At 39.6% G+C, this 23,284-nt stretch overlaps 1 protein-coding gene across 2 annotated transcripts in view; it reads left to right on the top strand.

Annotated features, from left to right (window-relative positions):
- Positions 1 to 23,284, top strand: part of map2k6 (mitogen-activated protein kinase kinase 6) — a 38,083-nt gene that overhangs the window by 692 nt on the left and 14,107 nt on the right. Inside the window, exons 1-6 of one of the 2 annotated variants that reach the window (XM_017483938.3) lie at positions 16,008 to 16,781; positions 17,006 to 17,072; positions 17,304 to 17,352; positions 19,750 to 19,863; positions 20,195 to 20,314; positions 22,597 to 22,713. In XM_017483938.3, coding sequence (XP_017339427.1) covers positions 16,538 to 16,781; positions 17,006 to 17,072; positions 17,304 to 17,352; positions 19,750 to 19,863; positions 20,195 to 20,314; positions 22,597 to 22,713 — 711 coding nt within the window. In that variant the 5' untranslated portion in view covers positions 16,008 to 16,537. Of the gene's footprint in view, positions 1 to 16,007; positions 16,782 to 17,005; positions 17,073 to 17,303; positions 17,353 to 19,749; positions 19,864 to 20,194; positions 20,315 to 22,596; positions 22,714 to 23,284 lie in introns of those variants that run through there. The other variant, XM_017483940.3, reaches the window with a different exon arrangement.

Here is a 23,284-nt window from a genome sequence, read left to right as displayed (position 1 = left end):
CCTGGTAAGACAAACGCTCTCCTGGGCTTGCTCGTGTTAAGTAACCTTTAGCAAAGCGGTAGTGCATTCTTCCTCGAGCAGCATTGTTGTTTTAAATATCTTTGATCATTTTTTGAACAGATCTCGCTTTGCAGTATAATGGATTGTGCATCGACGGCGCGAGTTTAGTTACACATATAGCGTCTAATGTGTATGTATCTGCATATCTGTGTGCATTTCATGTGGGTCGGTTTTCGCTTTTGCAATGGTTGTGTTCTGCAGGAGATCGTGCACGAGATGAATTTTGTAAGATTGCATGCAAAGTGCATGGAGTAATGCGTTAATGAACTTTAATTTCTTCCTGCAAACAACGCACAGGGAGATAGTAGAGGGAGGGGAGGGAAAGGGGGGGGGGGTTGGTTGGTTACTAACTGTAATATCTGTGTTAAATAGTTGCAAGGTAAAGCAAACAGAGGTGGAAGAATCTAAACACTGGAGTTTAGACGGTTTTATGAGTTGCTAGTTTTGTTGTGACTGTGCGTAGTGGAAAATGATTGGGACGCCCTGAGCTTTGGCCCAGTAGCAGGCTGTTGCATGGGCAGACCTTGCATAAAAAAAAAAATCTAAATATAGTGTTGCTAGTCAGAACATATTGAAGGAGAAATGCAAAAAAAAAAAAAAAAAAAAAAAAACCCAGCTTTTTTTCTCTCCAAAGGAACAAGCCATGAATCTCTGTTGCAAGATTTCCACAACTCGATCGTGACCCGAAGACGCTCTTGTACCTCGATGCACGCTCTATCCCACCCCTAATTAAAAAAACCCCCAGGTTTTCCAGCTCGTACGTTTCGAAAACATGGCCTCTGATCTACGTCAGAAGTCTGATCCTGCAGCAGTGGAGCTTAAAAGATTGCAGCCCCAGAGCAGAAGTCAGTGTTCACATAGTAGAAGGCGTTGTGCAAGAATGTGGGGCCCTGCCATGATGTTTTCCATATCGGAAAAGGAGTGGTTGTGTTAATGCGTAACTGGGACACACCTGGCTCCATGGTCTTAAGATTTGGTTTGAGTCGTGGCCCCAGCAACATGCACGCAAACACACTGCTCTACCTGCACAAGGACAGTTTGGGAGTGTCCAGGAAATGGATTGTGGGAAGGCAGGGCTATAATGCTTCGTTCAAGTGTTCCTTAGAAGCTTCTGTTTTCCAGTTGCTGTGTCATCATCATTGTGTAAGCACTTTTTTTTTTCTTTTTTTTTTTCTTTCCCCTTTCAGAAATTATGGTTGTAAATTTGTAGGTTGTGAGAGGAGTCTGCTTAAATAACCACCAGTTACATCAAATAAATAAATACATATACGGTTGATTACTAATCTGTAGTAACTAGGTTATGCTTGATTGTTAAAGGCGTTTTCTTTGGGTAACAATTTTTCAATGCTAACATGGTTAACGTTCAAGCATACTGCTCTGGTGCGCACCTGAGAGCTGTGCGAGTTCAATTTTACATGTCGACTTGTAGGAAATGGCTAGAGTCTGTGGATTTTCGGCCGGCTTTTAAGTTATCAATGCAACTGAAATACTGACGATCATGCATGTGTTTCTGAGAAACATGCTTTTCCACAGACTTTCTGATGATTGTACTTTGAGTAAAATTTCCTGGTTGGAAAGTCCCGTTCGTGATCAGTCAGCAGACATCAGATAACGAGCAGCTGTATATAGTGACTGCAGTGTTTACCTGTGCAGGATTTTCATTCAGAAACTGGACCCAGTTTGAATAGCTTTACGTGTGACTTTTAAAGAAATAAGCAAAAACACGCACAACTGATTTTCAACCTAAAGCGTCTGGTGGATTTTAGTTTAGTTGCTTATTCAGATTTAACCTTGTAACCTGGTGTAGATCACATGCTTTTCGTAGTTCCTGTCAGCCACATAGACGTTTCACTTGCTTTCACATTTATGGACTGATTCTGATTCTCTGCTTTAGAGTTCATTCTTTTCTTTTTCTTCATTTTAAAGTTTTTTATTTATTTTATTTATTAATTTTTTTATAAAGCTGCCATCGTGTTTTGACCCTGAACATTTAATACAAAGTTTTCTCCAGTTTCAGTTTCATGCATTAGCATGAAATCATTTCAGATCCCACTCCAAGACGCTCTCTGTGACGTTTGTTCTACGCAAGACGGGTAATGTTCGGACATGTTTTGGTTCAAGAGGCAGGAAGTTACACGAATTAAACGAAACTCCCTTCCAAGATGGATTGTCATGTTTTAAAGTATTCGCATGTGCAGAGAAAGAACGATGAGTTATTTATTCTACTGAACAAATCGAAGACGGATTAAGGTTTTAAAAAAAAAAGCATTCTGGTTGTTGTTGTTGTTGTTGTGCACATAGCTTGGAAAAAATCAGACAATTTGCATGCATTCAGTCTTGAGTTCGGATTTAATGCACGTTGATCAATGATGACCTATACACATGATGTTGCAGACGTGCTGAAACCGGTTCCAGAAGAGCACATTGTTTATAATAATAAAAAGACAAGTTACCGACAGGCCTAGGACAACTTGAGCAGCACAAAATAACTTTCAGAACATTTTTGATTAGTTTATAAGCTTGTGTTTGCCGTGAGTAGTGATTTGTTTGAAAGGACCTACAGTCATGTGAAAAAAATAATGAATAAGTTTTAAAACTAGGCCTATTAAGTTGATATACTTGAACAAAACGACAAGGAAAATGAGCTTTTTCAATCATTTTTTCCACAGAAATATCAATAGATGCGATTCTTCTGTGGAAAAAGTAAGTACACCCTTGGCCTCCGAAGCTAGTATTGCACCCTTAAGCAGAAATAACTTCTTGTAGGCGTTTTGCATAATTGTCACCAGGCTTGCTGGAATGTATGACCACTCTTCAATGCAATATTCTTTCAGCAGCAAGATATTTGAGGGTTTTCTTGCATGTGGTGCAAATCCCCCCACAGCATTTCAATGGGATTCAAATCCAGGCTTTGATTAGGCCGTTCCACACCCCTCCATTTCTTCTTTTTGAGCCATTCCTTGGTGGATTTGTTAGTGTGCTTAGGATCATTATCCTGTTGAAAGGTCCACCTTTGGTTCAGCTTGAATTTTCGGACAGATGGCCTCACATTAACTCCAAGCGCTCTTTGATATGATGCAGAATTCATATCAATGAATGCAGGCTGTCCAGTCCCTGAAACAGTGAAGAAACCCCAAACCATAACATTTCCACCACCGTGCTTCACAGTTGGTGTGAGGTGCTTCTCCTGAAAGGCTGTTTTCGGTCTGTGCCAAACATGTCCGCTGTTACTGTGGCCAAACAACTCTGTCTTTGATTCGTCTGTCCAGAGCACATTATTCCAGAAGGCCTGGTCTTTAACTATATCCTCATTGGCAAACTCTAGTCTTGCAAAGGCTTTTTCATAGCATGCCTCCCATGCAGGTCAAATTTGTGCAATCTCTTTCTGATTGTAGAAGTACGCACTTTGAAGCCATCAGTTGCAAGACTTACTAGCAGATCCTGTGATGAAATTTTGGGGTTCTTGGAGACGACTTTTTGCATCAGACGGTCTGCTATTGATCTGAATTTGCTATGAAGGCTAGTCCTGGACAAATTTGCAGACGTTTGAAATCTGCGCTATTTCTAGATTATTTTCTTTACAGTATAATGATGTATGTCAAATAATTTGGAGATCTTTTTAAATCCCTTTCCAGAGTCCTAGGCATCCACAACCTGTTTTTCTGAAGGCCTTACAGAACTTTTTAGATCTTGGCTTGATGGCACCACACACCTCAATAGCAAAGGGAACACCAGACACTGGGTATGAGAGTGGTATAAATAAGGCAGGTTCCACCTGCACTCCCTAAGCAGGTTCTAATCACTGGAACCCAATCTTCAACACCTGATTCTAATTTTATGGATTTGAAGGTGGGATAAATGTAGGGGTGTACTTACTTTTTCTTGTGTGACTGATGTGTTTTTTTTTTTTTTGTTCATTTAAATTGTGAAAATTACTACAAAATGTCAATTGGGTGTGTCATTTGATAGCGTATCACCTTTATTAATAGGCACTGTTTCAAAGAGGATTAAATGTTTGCGTCCAAAATAAATCCAAAATATGAGGTGTGGTTATTTTTTCACATGACTGTGTTTGTGTTGAGTTGTTTTGCTTTTCTTTTCATCGTGTGTCAGCGTGGCCGTGTCATGCCTCCTGGCCACTGCTTTTACATGCAGTTGAAACATCACATGTGTCTCTGGACACAATGGTGTACCATGCTGTGGTCCCACCATGTCTCTCCCCTGCAGCCGGCCCTAAAGTAATGCCTCCCAATTGTTGCATTTGTCATGCAAATGCGCCCTGTGCGTTTGAGTTGCAGAGCTACTAAATCTGGCATTTTTCCGACAGGCTGATTGTAGGAAGGCTGTGTGGCCATGCTGTGTTTTATGCAACAGGAACAATTGCATTGTTTTTCTGCGTTGTGCAGACCTGACGTTCGGTCCTCTGGCTTTCGACTGAGGCCTTGAACGGGGAGAAACGCTCAAGCTGCAAATCTGTGTCGGGAATCTGCACGAGGCTTCCAGCAATTTGATCAATGATCTGGATTTCAAGTCTGACCGATCACGCAGTGTACACGCATGCAAAGAGGTGGTGTGCTGAAAATAAGACAAGCATAAATAGTGTCTCCCTGGTGTTGAATCTCTTGGGAGTAGTCAGCCTGTTCGGTATGCAGGCTGTCCGACTGAGAGGCCCTGCCTAGAGGGGGCAAAACACACTCTATCTCCTGCTCTGTTCTTCCTTTCTCTCTCTCTCTCTCTCTCACTCTCTCTCTCTCTCTCACTCTGTGAAGGATGTGATCTATGCATGGTTGTGCAAGCTGTGTTCTGACATTGATCTGCCTTTTTTTCGTAGACTTCTGAATAATTGACTTTAGGAAATTCCCCCCCCCCTCTCCTCTCTCTCTCTGAACTAGTCTGGTGTCTCTTTACGATAGCACTCACAAGGCTCGCTTCCAATCACACAGGCTGTTAGAAATCCACAAGGGTCTGCTTTTAATCTGCACTGCTAATGTGGTAAAAAAATAAAATAATAATAAATAAATAAGCAGGCTGTGCTAGGCCCTGCTATGTTTCTGAAATCTCATGAAACGCATGATGGTTGCATTGTGACATTTGACTTTCTCTGCACCTCTACTGGAGCTAATAAATCGCCTCATGTCATCAGTGTGCAGTAGCACAATCGGTTTGATATTAAAGTGGCAAACTTACTTGGCCTTAGATGCACAATTTGCTAAAGCTCTTGCACATGCAGGAAGTAATCTTCTCCGTGCGGAACAAGAGCGCTAATTCATTTTGCTTTTAGGGAGCTCTTGCATAATTCAGGTGGCATGTAACGACCATGAGATTTCATATCGAGAAAACTTAACTTCACCTAAAGCGTTGCAGTGACCTGTTGTAGAGTTGCAAGATGGTATGATTTGGCAATCTTCATGGTGAAATGATTGGAGCAAGAGTCGAACATCTAATGAGTGCTATGTGAAAGTTTCACACACCAAAGTGCATTAACGCACCTGTCGAGCGTTCATTATGGGTCATGGTGTACGGTAAGTACTGCGTAAGATTGCAGATCGTGATTGCAGCAGCCTGAAAGAGAAGTGTGGGTAAGAAGTTGACATCTGATCTTGAGTGGTCCCCCTTTCTTTTTTTTTTCTTTCCACGGCTCCCTCGCACAACCTTGTTAAGTCTCCTGCCAAAGAGGACACACAGGGAATCTTTGGCAGAACTTGTAGCTTGTAAGCCTGACTCTTCTAAAATGGGGGTAAGGATTGGTTTTGTGGGAAGACATTACGCAGGATAATGGTAGAGGCGTTGGTCTGGACATGAGAGTTCTGTAGAAAGACCTGCAGAGGAAGCAGGCAGACAGGAGCCAGTGACGACATTCTTCCCAAACTAGCGGCCCCAGCAGCTCTAACCTACACGGTCTGCCATCTTTGGAAGTGTGCACTGTCTTACAGACTGCCAGAGTGGTCAGTGGGGACAAACAGCCGGCAGCTTAAGAGAGGTTATTTTCATCTCCCTCACTCTCTCGTTCTCTCGCTCTCACACAGACTTGGGTAGTTGCCTACTGAATGGTTTCATTTGCTTGTTTGTCGAATCTCTCTCTCTCTCCCCTCTCCTCTCTTCTCCTTCCTCTTGCTCTGATTCATCCTTCCTCCTCCGGGTCCTTGAAATTCCACTGCCAAACTCTTGGGATTGTTGGAATTCCGGGCAGAGTGCGTTAGCGGGATTGTGAAGGTTGACAACAAGCTGCCTGGTCCTCGCCCAGGAACTCCAGGCATGCTGAGGCCATGGTAGTCACCAATCAGAGGCTCCCAAACCACACGAGTTAAACCAGCAATTGGCCATTTAGAAGCATGCAAAATAACAGCAGGAACATATTCACAACTCGCTGCATTTTTAGGGCTACTGGTTATTTTATTTTCCTCTCTATGCGAGACTTCTCAGAGACTTCTTGAGAGATTTAATTAGAGGTCATTTGAATGTAAATGCTATGTACAGCTGGAGCTTGGCTTTCATGAGACCAGCCAAACTACTGTGTCTTGGCACCATCTGTTTTGGATTGTACGCGCTTTAGGCGTATATCCAGAGGCTGTATGGAGTAGAGAGAGTTCATTGGTTGACATACGAATGGGCAAGCACGTTACACTGAACATGGCTGCCCTTTTGATTTCAAATAAATAAATAAATAAATAAAAAATAGTTGCCATGTTGGTAAAGGAGTCTTGCGAAGAAGCTAGGCTTATCAAATTCTTACACTGAAGCATGCACAGAGAAACCAGTCTTAACTGGTTTTTGATTAAAGTTCGTAAAACTCAACAACTCCCAACAGACCCAGCATACTTTAGTTTTCCCATTTATGCCAAAAGCCAAACTGCAAAATGACTAACCTTTTAACTCAACATGATGATGATGATTCACAAGAGACGTCAGCATTCTGACTAACACGTAGTACGTCTTTTGCTTCAGCTTGGATCCTGAACAAGACTATTATTTATGAACTGTAAAATTGAATAATCTGTATAATTCATATTAATAAAACTAGCTACCAAGATGAGCCACATGCTTAATCCTAAATGGCTTCTTATTTGCCATATCTTGCTACATTATGGTGTAGAAGCCATTTATATTTCGCTCTGTGTGGTGCACATCTGTAGGGGTTCAGAAACCATTCGGGATTCAGATTGCTCTCGGATCATAGTTACCCTAGAAACAGCCATAAAGCATTTGGTGTTGTCGGTCTTTCTGGCATGTTGTGGAGAAACCTCAGCACCCGGTGAGCAACCCCAGGACGAATGACCTCAAATTTTTCACACCATTTTAACAGTGATTTTCAAATCCGTGTTCGAAATCTCAGCCTGTCGAGCCAGATCAGTCACCCTCACATTCGAGTAGATGCTCAGGGGTTCTGTCTCAGCGTGGACGAATTCGCTCAATTTTGGAATTTGGTAGAAAGGTGGACCTAATGCTTGTTGACGTGTTTTGATGTTTATCACCACCTGCACTTCCTAATGAAGATACAAGTCTGAGCAATCAAGATACAAAACTGGAAAGAATGTCTTTCTCTGAAGTCCTCCAGGAAGTGCCAATTTCATTCCCTTTCCACGCTGCTAGAACAATACATGCGAACCATTGTTTCCTGCCAATAGTGCACAGTTGTATAATCCATCGATCATATTATGTCCTTTCTTTGCCTGTAGTTGTCAGTTGAGCACAGTCCAGACTATGTTTTGTAGATCTACCTCCATGGAAACGACATACTTTACCCAACAACAATAACACCATCACCAGCCTTGACCAGTAGGTGTTCCTACTTAAGTTCACCATGACCTGCTTTGGCACTCTTTAGGTGAAGTGTTCCATTGAAGGCCACTTGACCTGAATGCCATCTAGCTGTGCATGGATACTGCCTTGAATGGAAGGTGTGGCTGCACAGCATGGAGAGTTTCTGCTTCCTGAATCGCTGAAAGGACTGCATTGTCTTAATTGCAGTATTGCTGTGGATAGTTCTGAGAACCAGTTCATAGCTCTCTGTAGGAAGCAGGGATGCACAGAGCCCACATTTTTCAAAAATGATTTCAATACCAGTACTCTGTACATGGACCGACGCGAGAGTCACCTTTAATTATCGTTGACTTTTTGCGAATTTCTCTTGGTAAATTATGCATAGTGTCAGGCGTGATGGAGGTTTGCTTTTGGACAAGTCGTGTCCTGTGTTCATGTGCAGGATCTGTCATGTCACGCCATATAATGTGCTTTTTTTGGGTTACAGGTGGGTATCGCTCAATTAGCGATACTCCAAATGAAATCCGTGCATTCTTAATTGAAAAATAATTACTGTCCTCCCCCCCGTTTGGCTTTGAAAGTTGTTGCATAAATGAATTCAGCATGGAGCTGTGGAGCTTTTCATCACTTTAAGTAGCGTCTCTGCAACCAGGTTGGGTTCTTTCCCATGTTTAGATGGAGCTGTTTAGAGTTTCTGCAGATCACAGAGCGTCTGTGCGAGTCGTGTGCGTGTGTGTTTGAGAGTGCCTTTCTGATTTGTGTTTGTGAATGTGTGTGTGGGTGAATTGGTAATTTACATGCCTGGCTGGCTGGGCGCAGATGAAAGCTGTCCTCTAGTCTATAGAGCATGCCACTGCCTGTCCCAGTGTCTCCAGCTCATCTCTACATCTCTCTCCGGCCAGCTCAGATGATGATGATGATGATGATGATGATGATGATGAGAGCACGGAAAAACGGCTGCGTAGCCAGAACGCAGTGACAGCTGAGTAGCTTTTGACATGGCACGCCACCGCCTGTTATATTTGGAGGCTCTGGACTGGTCTGGCTAATGCTTACGTAACCGTTTCTCAGCTCCCTACGAGTAGCAGAATGCCTGAAGCCTGCCGATTTATACTCTTTCCTTCTGTGATAACGGTTTGCAGTAGCTTATTAGGTGTCAAACTGTGACAGGTTGTAATTGTCAGGATTAGGGATGTTCACTTCCCCTGTAGTTTGAGTAGATAATTAGGTGGTCATATTGTCATGTCTTTGCCTTCTGTGAAACGTCACGTAAAGTACTTTTCAGCAGTAAGGTGCACCTCGCTAGGATGGCCAGAGCGAATTTCACCTTCGTTTAATGTCCGTGTATTGTGACATTCCGTAGGGTATTTCACACGTGCAGTGTTTAGTCTGTTTGAATAGAGCCCTGGTGTGTTTCTCCCACTCGGTGTGGTGTTTTAGGCAGGCAGACCAAAGCAGCAAGTCTGAGAGCGTATGACCAAGGTGGTCCCGGTGTCTTCTTATTTATTTCTTTTTTGTAGATGCGCACTGCCAAACTGAGCCATTAGACCTAAACCAAACCAAAGTATAGAGCTGTAATGCTGCATAAATGCCATGTGCTCTGGAGATTTGCACTGATTTGGGGGGGGCACACGAGTGTGTTGCTGTATTTCTGTCCAATTAATGAGTTTTATGAGTATGTTTTCAGCCTAATACACACCTTTTAGTCAAAGTTTACTTTAAAAAAAAAAAAAAAAAAAAAAAATATCGTACAAGGTGATGCCAAACAAAACCAAGTAGTAAGCAGTCCAGTCCATGTTACTCTGATTTCAGACTTGTCGAACGGACTAATAGGTGAGAAGGCACTCTAACCTTTTTTGGCTAAATAGCCCTTGTTCTCCTTGTTTGTTTAAAAAAATGAAAATAAATACAGGACGTGTCCTAAAAGTCAAAGAATGTCTAAAAAGCACTTATTGGACCTGTTTGTTGTGTCTGAATCTCAGATTACCCCCATTATGTTACACTCTTAATTGCTGAGTAAATATAAAGAATAGTAAATAAAAGACGTTTAGGCGAATGCTTTCTGTGGGAATGGTAAATAGTCTACGCTTATATAGTGCTTTTGTTTTTTTTTTTTTTTTTAAATTATTAGTTATTTATTTTTTTTTATCTTAGAGGTTCTACAAAGCGCTGTACACCGGTTCTCATTCACCCGTTCTCACACACGCACTCACACACCAGTGGTAGCAGAGATGCCGTGCAAGGCGCTAAGTTGCGTTCGGGAACAACTCGGGGTTCAGCGTCTTGCCCACGGACACTTGGGTATGTGTCGTCACGTGGGCTGGGATTCGAACAGTCAACCCTACGATTAGTGGACAACCCGCTCTAAGACCTGATCCACAGCCGCCCAGATGAAGATAATACCGAGATGATCACAGATGTTAACGTGTGTCCATAAGAAATGTAAAAACAAACTAAGCACTGGAACCAGTACCGTGTCCAAAAAAAAAAAAAAGAAAAACATTATAGTTACTGGTGTGTATAGTTCTGTCTGAGGCAGTATGAAAATGTAGCTTTTTAAGTACAAAAACGTTTAAGTAGTTAACATTGAAATGTAACTCGTCTATAGCTGGAGTAGCTGGATTGGTAGTTGTCGGAGTATGCACCTGCTTAGCGTGGACATCTCTGTGCATGTTTGTGTATGGTGGTGGTTGGGGGGGGGGGGGGGGGGTTTAGTTCATTGTCAGTTTTCTGCTATTGTGTGTGTGTGTGTGTGTGTGTGTGTGTGTGTAAATGTGGGTGGGAGGAGATCCTCCTGACTTTTGGGCAACAAAGCTGCACTGAAAATGAGAGGAGCACAACCATGAGAGGGGGTGTGGAGTATGAAAGGGCAGGAACACAGGAACACACTGCTCCGGATGTTCAAAAACCACACACTGCGTGCCGTCCTGCCTACATTCCTTCGTGTCCAGTTGAAGAGAGATAGGGTCTTGTATTTATTTCCTCATGTGATATTCTCTGTATGCACAGAGTTGTATATCAGTGGTGTTAGCGCTGTTAGCGCTGTTAGCGATTATTGTAATCGTGATGATGGGTTTTTTTTGGGGGTTCTTCAGTTAATTAGACATTGACTAGAGTGGACCTCGTTTATCAGGCTGGATATGAACAGATTTATTTATCAGTCATGTTTACAAGTGTTTACAGGAGATTCATGAAAATTGTGTCAAATTAGAAAAGCTTTCCTATCCTTCTGGAGCTCCTGAGTGTGTGTGAATCCACACATAAGAAGACTAGCTAATGTAAACCTCAACTTGATTGACTTCAGATCTTATAATTAGCATGGATTACTGCACTTCTGTGTGTTTAATGTGCTTAATTTTATTATGTGTACAGCGTTTAGTAGACGCCCTAATCCAGAGCGACTTCTGGAAGTGCTTTGGAGCCTCGATTCCAAACGCATCCTCATGCTAGTTCACTAGGTCAGGGACTAAGATTACCATTGAGAACATTTTGTGAAAACCAGTTGTTTTGTTTTATTGGTGTTCATTAAGGAATATGAAAAAGTAAAGAACGTGAGCCAGCACGAATCCATAAATTAGGACAAATGAAATTAAACCTTCGGTTATGACGAAAGAACGGTGAAGTATGAAAGGAGGATGAGGCGATCTGTCGGTGTACTTTACCTTTTATGGAATTTTGTGGGTTGAGGGTTGCACGGTGGCTCACCTCCAGGGTCGGGGGCTCGATTCCCTCCACGGCCTTGTACGTGCGGAGTTTGCATGTTCTCCCTGTGCTGCAGGGGTTTCCTCCGCTTACTCCGGTTTCCTCCCTCAGTCCAAAGACATGCATGGTATGCTTATTGGCATGTCCGTAGTTTATGAATGAGTGTGTATGTGTATCTGATCATGCCCTGCAATGGATTGGCACCCCGTCCAGGGTGTACCCCGCCTCGTGCCCCGTGCTTCTTGTGATAGGCTTCAGGTTCCCCGTGACCCTGTAGGATAAGCGGTATAGCAAATGGATGGAATTTTGTGGGCGTCACGACATGCAAATGAGCTGTGACAGGAGCTCACGTTGTGATTTGTGGGTGATGGGTATACAAACTCGAGCGCAAAGAACATCAGCGTTCACGAAACCTTTATAAATCTGGCAGAGGATATTAGTTCAGTTTGGCTTAATCAAACACACTTTGACTGAACGATTGAGGAATGATATCCAGTAATAGTGAGCTTATCTTCAAGTTAGGTCAGTGCTAGGGTTTTTAATTTGGTGCATTAATTCACAAGCTCCCTGTATGTTGTTTTAACTGTCTGGTTGTGTGTTATTTTGTTTCGTATTGTTTTGTCTAGTGTTTTTGTTTTGTCTCCTTTAGTTTAGTTTTCTTTAATATGAAGTATAATGTGACCTACATTTAAAAAAATAAATAAATAAATAAAAAAATTAAAAAATTAGCACTCCATTATATTATGAGTAATGTCATGTCCAGAGTCATTCACATGCAGTTGTGGATTATTTTCCTATAGCAGCACATCCTGAAATGTTTTATTTATTTATTTGTTGATTGATTGATTGTTCTTTTTGACACTTAAGTTATAGTAGCTGTCTCATGAGCACGCTAGAAAAATGCAGCTCGTCATGATGACGAGAAATTGGAAAGCGCAACCTCCTACCGTTTTGAGATCTTTCCGGTGATGATGGTGTTGCAAAATGCAAACACTGGAGACTCCTTCCATAAATGTTAACTAAATGTCTCCATACATAAAGCTTCACTATAGCAAAATTCTTTAAAAAAAAAACGATTAATAATAATAATAATAATAATAATAATAATAAACAAAAAAAACTAAATGTGATTTGTCCTGCAACCAGTTGCTGTTGTAGAAAGTTATACAACACCTTCTGACCAATCAGATTCAAGTATTCAGCAGTGCTGTGGTATAAAAAGATAATCATGATAAGTAATCACGAGTTAATCGTTGTTTTAGTGATGACTAGACAGATTTTCCCTGAATGCAGCTAATATTTTGAAGAGGACGTCAAAAAGACGAGTCGAACAGGAACCTTTTCGGCGTCGTCAGCCGGACGTCTGTTTGCTGTTATGGATCACGTTCCACTCTGCTCCGCTCGTGCGATAGTCTGAAGCGGTGGTCACCAACCCTCCTCCTTGAGATCTACCTTCTTACACACCGGTTTTAGATGATCAAGAACTTCTTAAGGCAGTGATTAGATGGTCAGGTGGACACGATTACGGTCTTTAGGAAGGTAACTCTCCAGGAACAGATTTGGTGACCACTGGTATAGAGTTTAACTCTGTAAAGTAAAACTCCCTAAGATGATATGAGGAAGAAACCTTGAGAGGAACCAGACTCAGAAGGGAACCCGTCCTCATCTGGGTCACAACGGATAGTGTAAAAGTGAAGGAAAGTTCATTATGGTGAAAAAGTAAACGTAAATAGAACAATATGCCTAAAGGGAATGAGTAACAGAAACCACAAGGTGCAGTGAAAGTGAGATTTTATTCATTTAGCACTGGAGTTTAATTCAGAATTTTTCTTTTTTTTTTTTGTGCATCCATAAAAATAATACATAAATACTTGAATATAATATAAACATATATAATTCGACAAACAGTTTACGTCATCCGATTAAGCGAAAAAATAATCGACCGATCAATCGACTATGAAAATAATTGTAAGTTGCAGCCCTAATAGTAACTTGCACACGGACCGGTATAGTGGACACTTTCTGGAAGGAGTCTCCAGTGTCAATGCTTTGTAATGTTTTCTGGTGGTTTGTCAGTAACATTATGGTGGTGAAGGACCGACTTTATAGCTGCTATAACATAAGTGATAACCGGAACTTGTTTTTCAGACCTTCTGCAACATTATGTGCGACTCTAAATGGGTAAAATAATCAACAAATCGTTATGGTGTAAGAGGAATAGAACATGCTGTATTATCTGGGGAATTGCTGCTGTTGGAATGTAATCAACTTTGTCGCGCTAACAGTGATTCCGGTCTGCCTCGGGCCACAATACACCACCTTGATTTTTTTTCATTTATTCTTTACTGGATCAGCAGTTATGCGACACGTCTGTATCCGAACGCCACCTCGAATTCTTCAGTTAAAGGGTGTTAACTTTACTGGTAAGCTCTAAATCTCAATCTAATACTCATTTTTTGAGCTGGAGGTGAGAATCTGTCAGTCAGTACGTTTACATGGACGACAATAACCCGATATGAACCCGATTAAGACGATACTGTGATTAAGAAACTAGCATGTAAACAGCGATTATTGATGACCTTAATCCGATTAAAGTCATACTCGAAGTAAACACAAATGGAATTAAGACGTGTGGACTACTCCTGTTTTAGTCGCATTATCGACGTGCGTTACAGACATGTACACACCTTAATCACACTATTAACGTCGTGTGAGTTTTCACCGCATTGTGCGACAGGACACGTTCACACACGGCAGCGCTCGACCGTTTGACGACAAACGAGATCACGGCTGCGTCCCAAACCGCGTACTTACCTGCTATGTAGTAGGTGAAATACATGTATTTCTGTGTACTAAATAGATGGTAAGTACGCGGTTTGGGACGCAGCCGACGTCTTAAGTCAGTCGTCTATTTGCACGTACAGCACGACAAATAATTATCCGCACTTGAAGCTTTCGTAAAATAAAAACACCCAGAACTGTATACGGTCCCATAACGAAGACCAACTGTATGTCGATACGTGAAATTCTGGAGGGAACGTCGGACGGCGTGGCGCGGTGACGTAATGACGTGTGCCGTTAATCCATCTATGTTCTATATCATGTACAACCTGAACATGAAAGGAATATTCTAAAAGCAAACACCTTAATCAGAATATTGTCTTATTCAGAATAAGGTCAATAATTAGATTACTGCTGTCCGTGTAAACGTAGTCAGTGTGACACGACAGCCCAGCTTGAACACCTCGTTTTTCTGCCTTATCGCACGTCATTTTCATAACGGATGTTTTTGCCGTATTGCTTTAGGATTGGAGTGTTGGGTATGACCTTAAGTGGTTTTGTCGATTTAGATGTAGTTTTGCATTATATAGTCATGTTTAAAATATGTTTATGGACTGAATCCAATATCTGCTTAGATTTCTGTTATAAGTGAGTTTGGAGTAAATGGGTTTTCTGTTTTCTCTGTGCAGGGAAACGTGTGCAGAATATTTGTAGTAATCACACACACACACACACACACACACACAGTACAGATGCTGTGGATAAGGGTTCGGTTGAAAAGCTCTAGAGTATTCCTTTAATACGTATGATGTACGCCATGAAACTTTGCACAGAACGGTGAAGCTGTTTCCTAAAGATCACTGTTAAAAGTCTGCACATATATTCAAGGAATGGTAAGAATGCCGTAATACGCTCAAGTACTTTTTTTAGGTCAGTGAAACCAAAACCAATTGGAGACGTACTATTATTTTGACCCCCAAACTATATTTTCAGTTTTAAACGTTGCTGTAAAGAGGAATGTCTCAGTTTTCTGATTGTACTAAATATGTGTACAGTAATTACGTCAAATAAAATCAAATGTTTATTCAAATGAAAGGCAACATTGCTGCCGGTGATGTATACTGAAACATGCAAATCTGCAGCTAACGCTCTTACTGATGAGTGATTGTGAGAGCGGTAGCTACTATATCAACCCACATTTGTTCATTGAAGTTTTTTGTGTGCGCGCTTAAGTCACTGAGTGACGAGGAAATAGAATGCAAAGAGAAAGACGACAGTTTAATTAGCTTCTGCAGGTAAACACGTTGTCCTGTGTTTATTTATTTGTTTGTTTGTTTGTTTAAGTAAATACCAGAAAAACCCTTAAATAAGAAACTCAATACAACTCAACTGCTCAGAACTGAATTGTTTTTATGTAAAATCTCAGCAATGGAGGCACTGCCTCTCTCTGTGTGTGTGTGTGTGTGTGTGTGTGTGTGTGTGTGTGTGTGTGTGTGTGTGTCAGTCATAATGAAGGAGGCGTGGCCTGTGTCCTTTCCAGTGAAGCAGGCATGGCTTCATTGGTTTTATGCGAGTCCCGGGGAAGGAGGGGTGGCCTGTTCTGTTTCTATTCTCTGTAACGCACTTTATCACAATCCAGCGCATATTTAAAATCCAGACCTCAATAAATCTTAAGTAAACAATGTTGACTTTGACAGATAAGTTTAATAAACATGTATTTTGTGAGTGGAGAGTTCAGGTATTTAAAAAAACAAAACAAAAAAACAAAACACAAGCTGTATGGCTGTAATAAATACTCCAAACCTTACCGTGCACAAATAAATAATGAACCTAATATTTGAGTTGGAATATGTTCATAAAATAAACATGTACTGAATGAGTTCTTTCTTTCTTTCTTTCTTCCTTTCTAAAGAAATTGAAGCATTCCTGGCTGCCAAAAGGTTGACATTACGTAAACCTAACCTACACTAAACCTACTAATTATTGAAGGCCCTGTATGTTTGGTCAAACACTGTGCGTGTGTAAGTGTGTGTGTTTGTGTGTGAGATAGAGAGAGAGAATTTATAATCCCAGCCCTAAATCTTTACTTGTGCTTCAGCATCCTCCCCCAACACACACACGCTGTTCCAGCCCAAGCCGTACCTGCACCCGCTGCTGTTATTCCTCTCCAGTGGCGTGGAAAGGATGAGTTTAACAAGCCGCGATGTGATGTGATGTGTGTAGAGCTGCTTTTATGGCTCTCCATTGGCCCACCTACCTGCCAATCACACCACAGGCCTTGCCTATGACTGTAGGGCTCGAGAGAGCCAGTGTAATGCTTTTAAATGAGAGAATGCATCCATCCCAGTTAGTTCGTCTCCCCACCTTGCTCCTGTACAACACTCGCGCTGACTTGGTGCTCTCGCGTGCACTCGTGCTCTCACTCCCTCCCTCGCTTTCGCTCAGCCAGGATCTGGAGCCACGGGTGCCGTCCAACTGTAAGTGCTCTCGCCATTCCTAAGCAGAGCGATACAGCAGGGCGTCTCTGGAGAGCGTCGCATTATTATTATTTATTTTTTCCTCCTTGTACGTGTTCAGTCAGTTAAATTGTATTGTTTTAAGTGGCGACATCTCTGTTTGCATTGATCTTCAGCGTCAGTGTCACCATTTTAATGTTTCTTTTTATAATGTTGGTGTCTTTCTCTCTCTTTCCTCGGTGTAGGTAGGAAGAAGCCGCCTGTGCCCAGGCTCCCTAAGGAGGCGTTTGAGCAGCAACCTGCAGCTGCTACGTAAGCACTTTCTTTGTTTCTTCTCTCCAATCTTGTGTTTTTAAATTTGACCTGTCCCACCAAAACACACCTTCTTCTTAAGTCTTAGCCTAGTGAACTTTGCAATAATGAAGACATAATTAAGGATGTATGTGGAAGTTGCTTAATTCTTTGAAGGGGGTTCAAGGATGTGATTAAGGATGACTAACCTCCTTAAATATGATTAAATCTGATTTCTTCATGATTTTCCAGACCCCCGAGAGACCTGGACTCAAAAGCCTGCGTTACCATCGGAGAGAAGGTAGGACCTCTCCTCTCCTCTCTTCTGTTCTCCTCTCTTCTGTTCTCCATTCTGTTATTCCATATTTCCCTTTAAAACCAAAGAAATCTCCAAATCTATTCCGAAATGATGTATTATTATTATTATTATTATTATCATCTTTTTTAAATTAATTTCTTTATTCTTTATTATTCTGTCATTTAGCAAATTATAGTGATTTTTATTTATCTATTATTTTAACCTCCTGAATTCACAAGTGTAAAATTTTAGCTGACAACTAATCATGATTAGCAGTAGTTTTTCGTTTTTATTTACTTTTTCTCTGCACAGTAATATTATTATTATTATTATTATTATTATTATTATTATTATTATTATTATTATTATTATTATACACTTATTGAATGGAATAATGCAGTTAAAAACTGGTTCAAAATATTATAGACATTTATAACTAGGTTATAAAATATAACTAACAATAATAAAATATAATATGTAATACAATACTAATACAAATATATAGAGAATAGAATGCTATTGTTGCACATTAGAACAAAATAATATGATATCTTGGAAATAGGAGGAGTAATAGGATAGAGTTATGAAATAAAACAAAATAGAAAGTAATATGGAAAAATCGAGCGCCATATTAAAGTCTTAAACAGATATTGACATGCAACTAAATAAAAATTCTCTCTCTGATTAGGAAACATGGCCCAGTGAATAAAATAAAATATGCAGATCATATTGCGGAAACACAAAGAGGTTACTGAGAAATAAACAAAACAGGCCGTATTGTAGCAATTACAGCTACTATTGAAATGATTTGCAAACAGGTCACAGGTCACAGCCTTATCTGATCGTAACGATGAAAATACTGATCATGATTAGAGGTGAGATTTTTGTGAATGAACCTCGTCGTGTTTGCGGATGTATTGTGCTTGATAGTTGAACATTGCCATTTATTTCCATGGAAGCGTAAGAGATAATTGCAATCGTATCAATAGCAATTAGGTGATTAGGGACCTCATCAAAATCTGAGGACTAAGCAGAAAACATAGAAATCCACGAATGTGAATCTTTGACTGTGTGAAAACATTTTATTTCCTTCGAAAGTCTTAATTTGTCTGAAATGACTTATTTATTTATTTATTTATTTATTTATTCAAGGCCCTAAGAACTAATTAAATGTCGTGTTTAAAAATTTTACATTAGTGTATTTTTATATATATATATATATATATATATATATATATATATATATATATATATATATATATATATATATATATATATATATACACACACACATACACACATTTGTTTTGTTTGTTTGATGCTTGCCTTGGAGAAAGAACAAAAATTGCTTTAAAAAAAAAAAAAAAAAAAGAGATTTTCACTGTGTTATTTTAAATAGTGTTTTTATGTTTTGAGTATCATCTTAAATGACATTAAATTAAACGCTTTTAAGAGCAACACATGTACAGTATTACATTTGGCAGTGTGTGTAGACGTTCTGTGAGGATACTGGGCTTGATTCCTAGAAGAGTTCTATCGTGTTTTATTTTATTTGTGTGTGTTTGTGTGATTTGTCCTTTTTGCTCATGCGTAGAGTTAAACACAAAGCGTCATTTTGACAATGTCGTATCCTCTAAACTTGAATTCTTATCCTATGACGGTTAACAAACTGAATACGTAGGAACATACTTCCTATCTTGCGTTATTGTATGTGTGGTGATGTAAGGTTCTGATAAATGCTTGGCTCAATTAATCGCCCCCAGAGCCCTGAAGAACGGCCCAGCGCACTTTATAGCTCAATTGAATCCTTCTGATTGCAGGCAGACAGGAATGTGCTTTACTGCCTCCTGAGCTGTAAAAATATTTATTTTAAACCCGTCAAGTAAGTGGAATTTTCCATTGGCAGAGGTGGCTTTTTTTTTTTTTTTTTTTTTTTTTTTTTTTTTTTTTTTTTTTTTTTGGTGTCACGACAATTTAACATACAGTCCCTTTAATGGTGGCTGTCTGATTAAAGACCGGTTGGATTTTATGAGGGGGACTGAAAGGGTCTCAAATTACTGAAGGCTCTGTTTTGTGGCCTTCAGGTTCAAAACCCTTTCTGGTGTTGACCAGTTAGAGCAAGTAGCAGCAGGAAGGAACAAGCATGAGCTGTTTCATCACTCACCACTGCTGGAGCCACCATGCTTTTTCCCTTTATTAATAATTTTCAAAACCAGAACGTCCTTTATCTATTTTCTGTCTGCTTTGTGGTCAACTATTGGTGTCTTTTTATGCATATCCTGGATTCATTGTGTCACTGTAAATGAATGAATCACTTGCTGATGAAGTACCTCTTTAATCCTGTGTGTGTGTGTGTGTGTGTGTGTGTGTGTGTGTGTGTGTGTGTGTGTGTGTGTGTAGAATTTCGAGGTGAAGGCAGATGATCTGGAGCCGATCGGAGAGCTGGGAAGGGGGGCATATGGAGTGGTGGACAAGATGAGGCACGTGCCCAGTGGCATAATCATGGCTGTAAAGGTTAGAGATGCACTAGTGTGGACTTTCTGAGCCTTTAACTGATCACTAACACACTTTCTGCATTTAAAAAAAATAAAATAAACCTTGCAAATTGAAAATAGATATATTGACTATTATTTTGCACAATATTGAAATCATGTTTAGATCAGAAATGATAAAAAATTTTTTTTCAGGATTTAGAGCAGTTAAAATAGGGTTCCTTGTGCAGCCCTAATCTTATCATAATTGTTTTTTGTTTGTTTGTTTTTCTTTGCTGGATTATTTCATACACCCGTTCACTCGTACTACGTAACTGTTTGAATGAACTGACTGTTTACGCGTGTGTATCTAGAGAATCCGGGCGACGGTGAACAGCCAGGAGCAGAAGCGGCTGCTGATGGATCTGGATATTTCAATGAGGACAGTGGACTGCTTTTTCACAGTAACTTTCTATGGAGCGCTGTTCAGAGAGGTAGCTAAAAATTTTTTAAGTTCAACACAAAATCGAAATAAGAAATAGTAGACCCTTCCAACTTTCATGTATTTTGAGGGGGGGAGGGGGGAACAGGCTTCTTTTCGAATCTGATTGACAGTTGCGTAGGCGTTTTGAACGGACCCCCTGTGAGTCCCGGCCCCTTAATTCATTTCACATTAGTAATCATTTGTCCAGTGCCCTTGCTTTGTCCAAGTAACAAGAGAATGTTTTGACTTCATTCATGTGAACTAAAATCTATCAATGTATGTTCGACTTTGCTAACATAGACAAGTATATGATTAACATCTGTTAACTATGCTTATCAGGGAACCACCAAAATTTTGGCTGGAAATGTGCAAAACTTGCTGACGAAAGGATGAACATTTTGGGGGCGGGGGTATTTCAAAAATAATTTTCATGCTAATGAATGTGATTTGAAAACTTGCAGTCTTACAGTAACTTCCCATCTAACAGTCTCACTGTAATCTACGGTTTATAACAGTAACTTAGTTTAACACCAACTTATGGTCTCAGCAATAGTTTAACAGTAACTTGCAGTCTTACAGTAACTTATAGTTATGGCCTCAGTAATAGCTTAACAGTAACTTGCAGTAACTTAGTTTAACAGTAACTTGCAGTCTCACAGTAACTTACATTTTAACAGTAACTTGCAGCCTTACAGTAATTTTTAGTTATGGTCTCAGTAATAGTTTAACAGTAACTTATAGTTTAACAGTAACTTGCAGTCTTATAGTAACTTAGTTTAACAGTAACTTGCAGTCTATGGTCTCAGTAATAGTTTAACAGTAACTTGCAGTCTTATAGTAACTTAGTTTAACAGTAACTTGCAGCCTTACAGTAATTTTTAGTTATGGTCTCAGTAATAGTTTAACAGTAACTTGCAGTCTATGGTCTCAGTAATAGTTTAACAGTAACTTGCAGCCTTACAGTAATTTTTAGTTATGGTCTCAGTAATAGTTTAACAGTAACTTATAGTTTAACAGTAACTTGCAGTCTATGGTCTCAGTAGTAGTTTAACAGTAACTTGCAGTCTTATTGTAACTTATAGTTTAACAGTAACTTGCAGTCTTACAGTAACTTATAGTTATGGTCTCAGTAATAGTTTAACAGTAACTTGCAGTCTTATAGTAACTTAGTTTAACAGTAACTTGCAGTCTTACAGTAACTTATAGTTATGGTCTCAGTAATAGTTTAACAGTAACTTGCAGTCTTTCAGTAACTTATAGTTTAACACTAACTTAAGGTCTCAGTAATAGCTTAACAGTAACTTGCAGTCTTGCAGTAACTTATAGCTTAACAGGAACTTGCAGTCTTATTGTAACATAGTTTAACAGTAACTTGCAGTCTTGTTTTGCTATAGAGACCTGGATTCTCGCAGTAACTTAGTTTTAACAGTAAATTCGTTCTTGCATACAAAGATGTGGATATTTGAGTTTATTGTATTGAAATTAATAAACAGGTAAAACTGTAATAAAACATTTTTTTCCAAACTTGAGATGTTGGAGTTTTCACAGAAATTGTGCAGTTATGAATAGTAAATCCTCCCTGCCTGAACCATGTGGTACATGATGGGGAAACCCATAAACGGGAAACAGTCTCACAGGTTCTGTGAGTTTCAGTTATGGTTTGTGTATTAAAAAAGTTTCTGAATTGGAAAGCTGCTTTTAAGCAATTCTTATTGATTCTAAATTTCTACATTCAATTCTAATTTTTTATTTATTTATTCATTTGTGCAATTAAATTCTATATTAATTATGGGCACTGTGTACTGTTCCATGAAATCACTGCAAAAATGATAGCAATCAGTATCTTAAATATTGGTTTTCAAGATATTTATCCAGTATTTCTCCAGGTTTACAGTAAAATAAATGTACAATATTTTTATTTTTATGTCAAGCGTCATGTTTTCTTGGCAGATAATTTAGGTTATGTTGTGCCTTTGTTTTGGCAAATTATTTTTTAGAATTTCGAAGACAGTTTATTCGTCATGTGGGACATAGTCATGGTGGGGTTTGTTTATTTATTTATTTATTTATTTATTTATTTATTTTAATTCATTAATTTATTTTTATTTATTCTGTCATAGAATTGCGGGGGGGAGGGGAGGGGGGAGAGTTAACAAAATGATATGAAACAGTAAAAAAAAAAAAAAAAAGTCAGTATAAGGCGTCAATATCTTGCAAGAACCTCATATTATGTTATGCATGTGTTGGTATTTTTGCTTCCCTCATCTGATTGGATGTATTCCATGTTGCCAGGGTGACGTGTGGATCTGTATGGAGCTAATGGACACCTCACTGGATAAGTTTTATAAGCAGGTCCATGAGAAGGGTATGACCATCCCAGAGGACATCCTTGGCAAGACAGCCGTCTCGGTGAGTGTTGCATACGATAACGGTCTCGATATTGTATTAGTCACACTACACTGCAGACTTTTTTCACAAGTAAGCACAAACATGCATAAAGGTATTTCAGCAGTAATTTGCACACTAGTTTGCTGGATGTGGTGGCCTAGCGGTTAAGGCTCTTGATTACTGATCGTAAGATTACGAGTTTAAATCTTGGTATGACCAAGCACCACTTTTGGGCAAGTCCCTTTACCTTCAGCCCAACAGTAAATCGCTTTGGATGAAGGAGTCTCTATGCAGACTTTATTCAAAATTAGATTCTTCATAATGTTAATTAGAAAATGATCATTCAAACAAAGTATTTACAATTATATTTCCCTTGTGCATGCACAATAATTTGAGACATTATCCAGATTCAGCTGCAAAACGTGTCTTTGCATTCAAAGGCTGCTAAAATGCAAAATCTATCTGGTATTTTATTTTTCAATGTCTGTGCTTCAGTCTTTCGACGATTCTGCCGTATTAAAAAGAGTAATAGCAATCCTCTCATTGGCATTTTCATTTTGGCAGTCGGAAGCGATTTCCTAATGAGGAAATG

The sequence above is a fragment of the Ictalurus punctatus genome, chromosome 13 (assembly GCF_001660625.3).
Source record: "Ictalurus punctatus breed USDA103 chromosome 13, Coco_2.0, whole genome shotgun sequence".
NCBI classification, from domain to species: Eukaryota; Metazoa; Chordata; class Actinopteri; order Siluriformes; family Ictaluridae; genus Ictalurus; species Ictalurus punctatus.
Note: the sequence above shows the minus strand (reverse complement) of the source record. Positions and strands in the feature narration are given on the sequence as shown.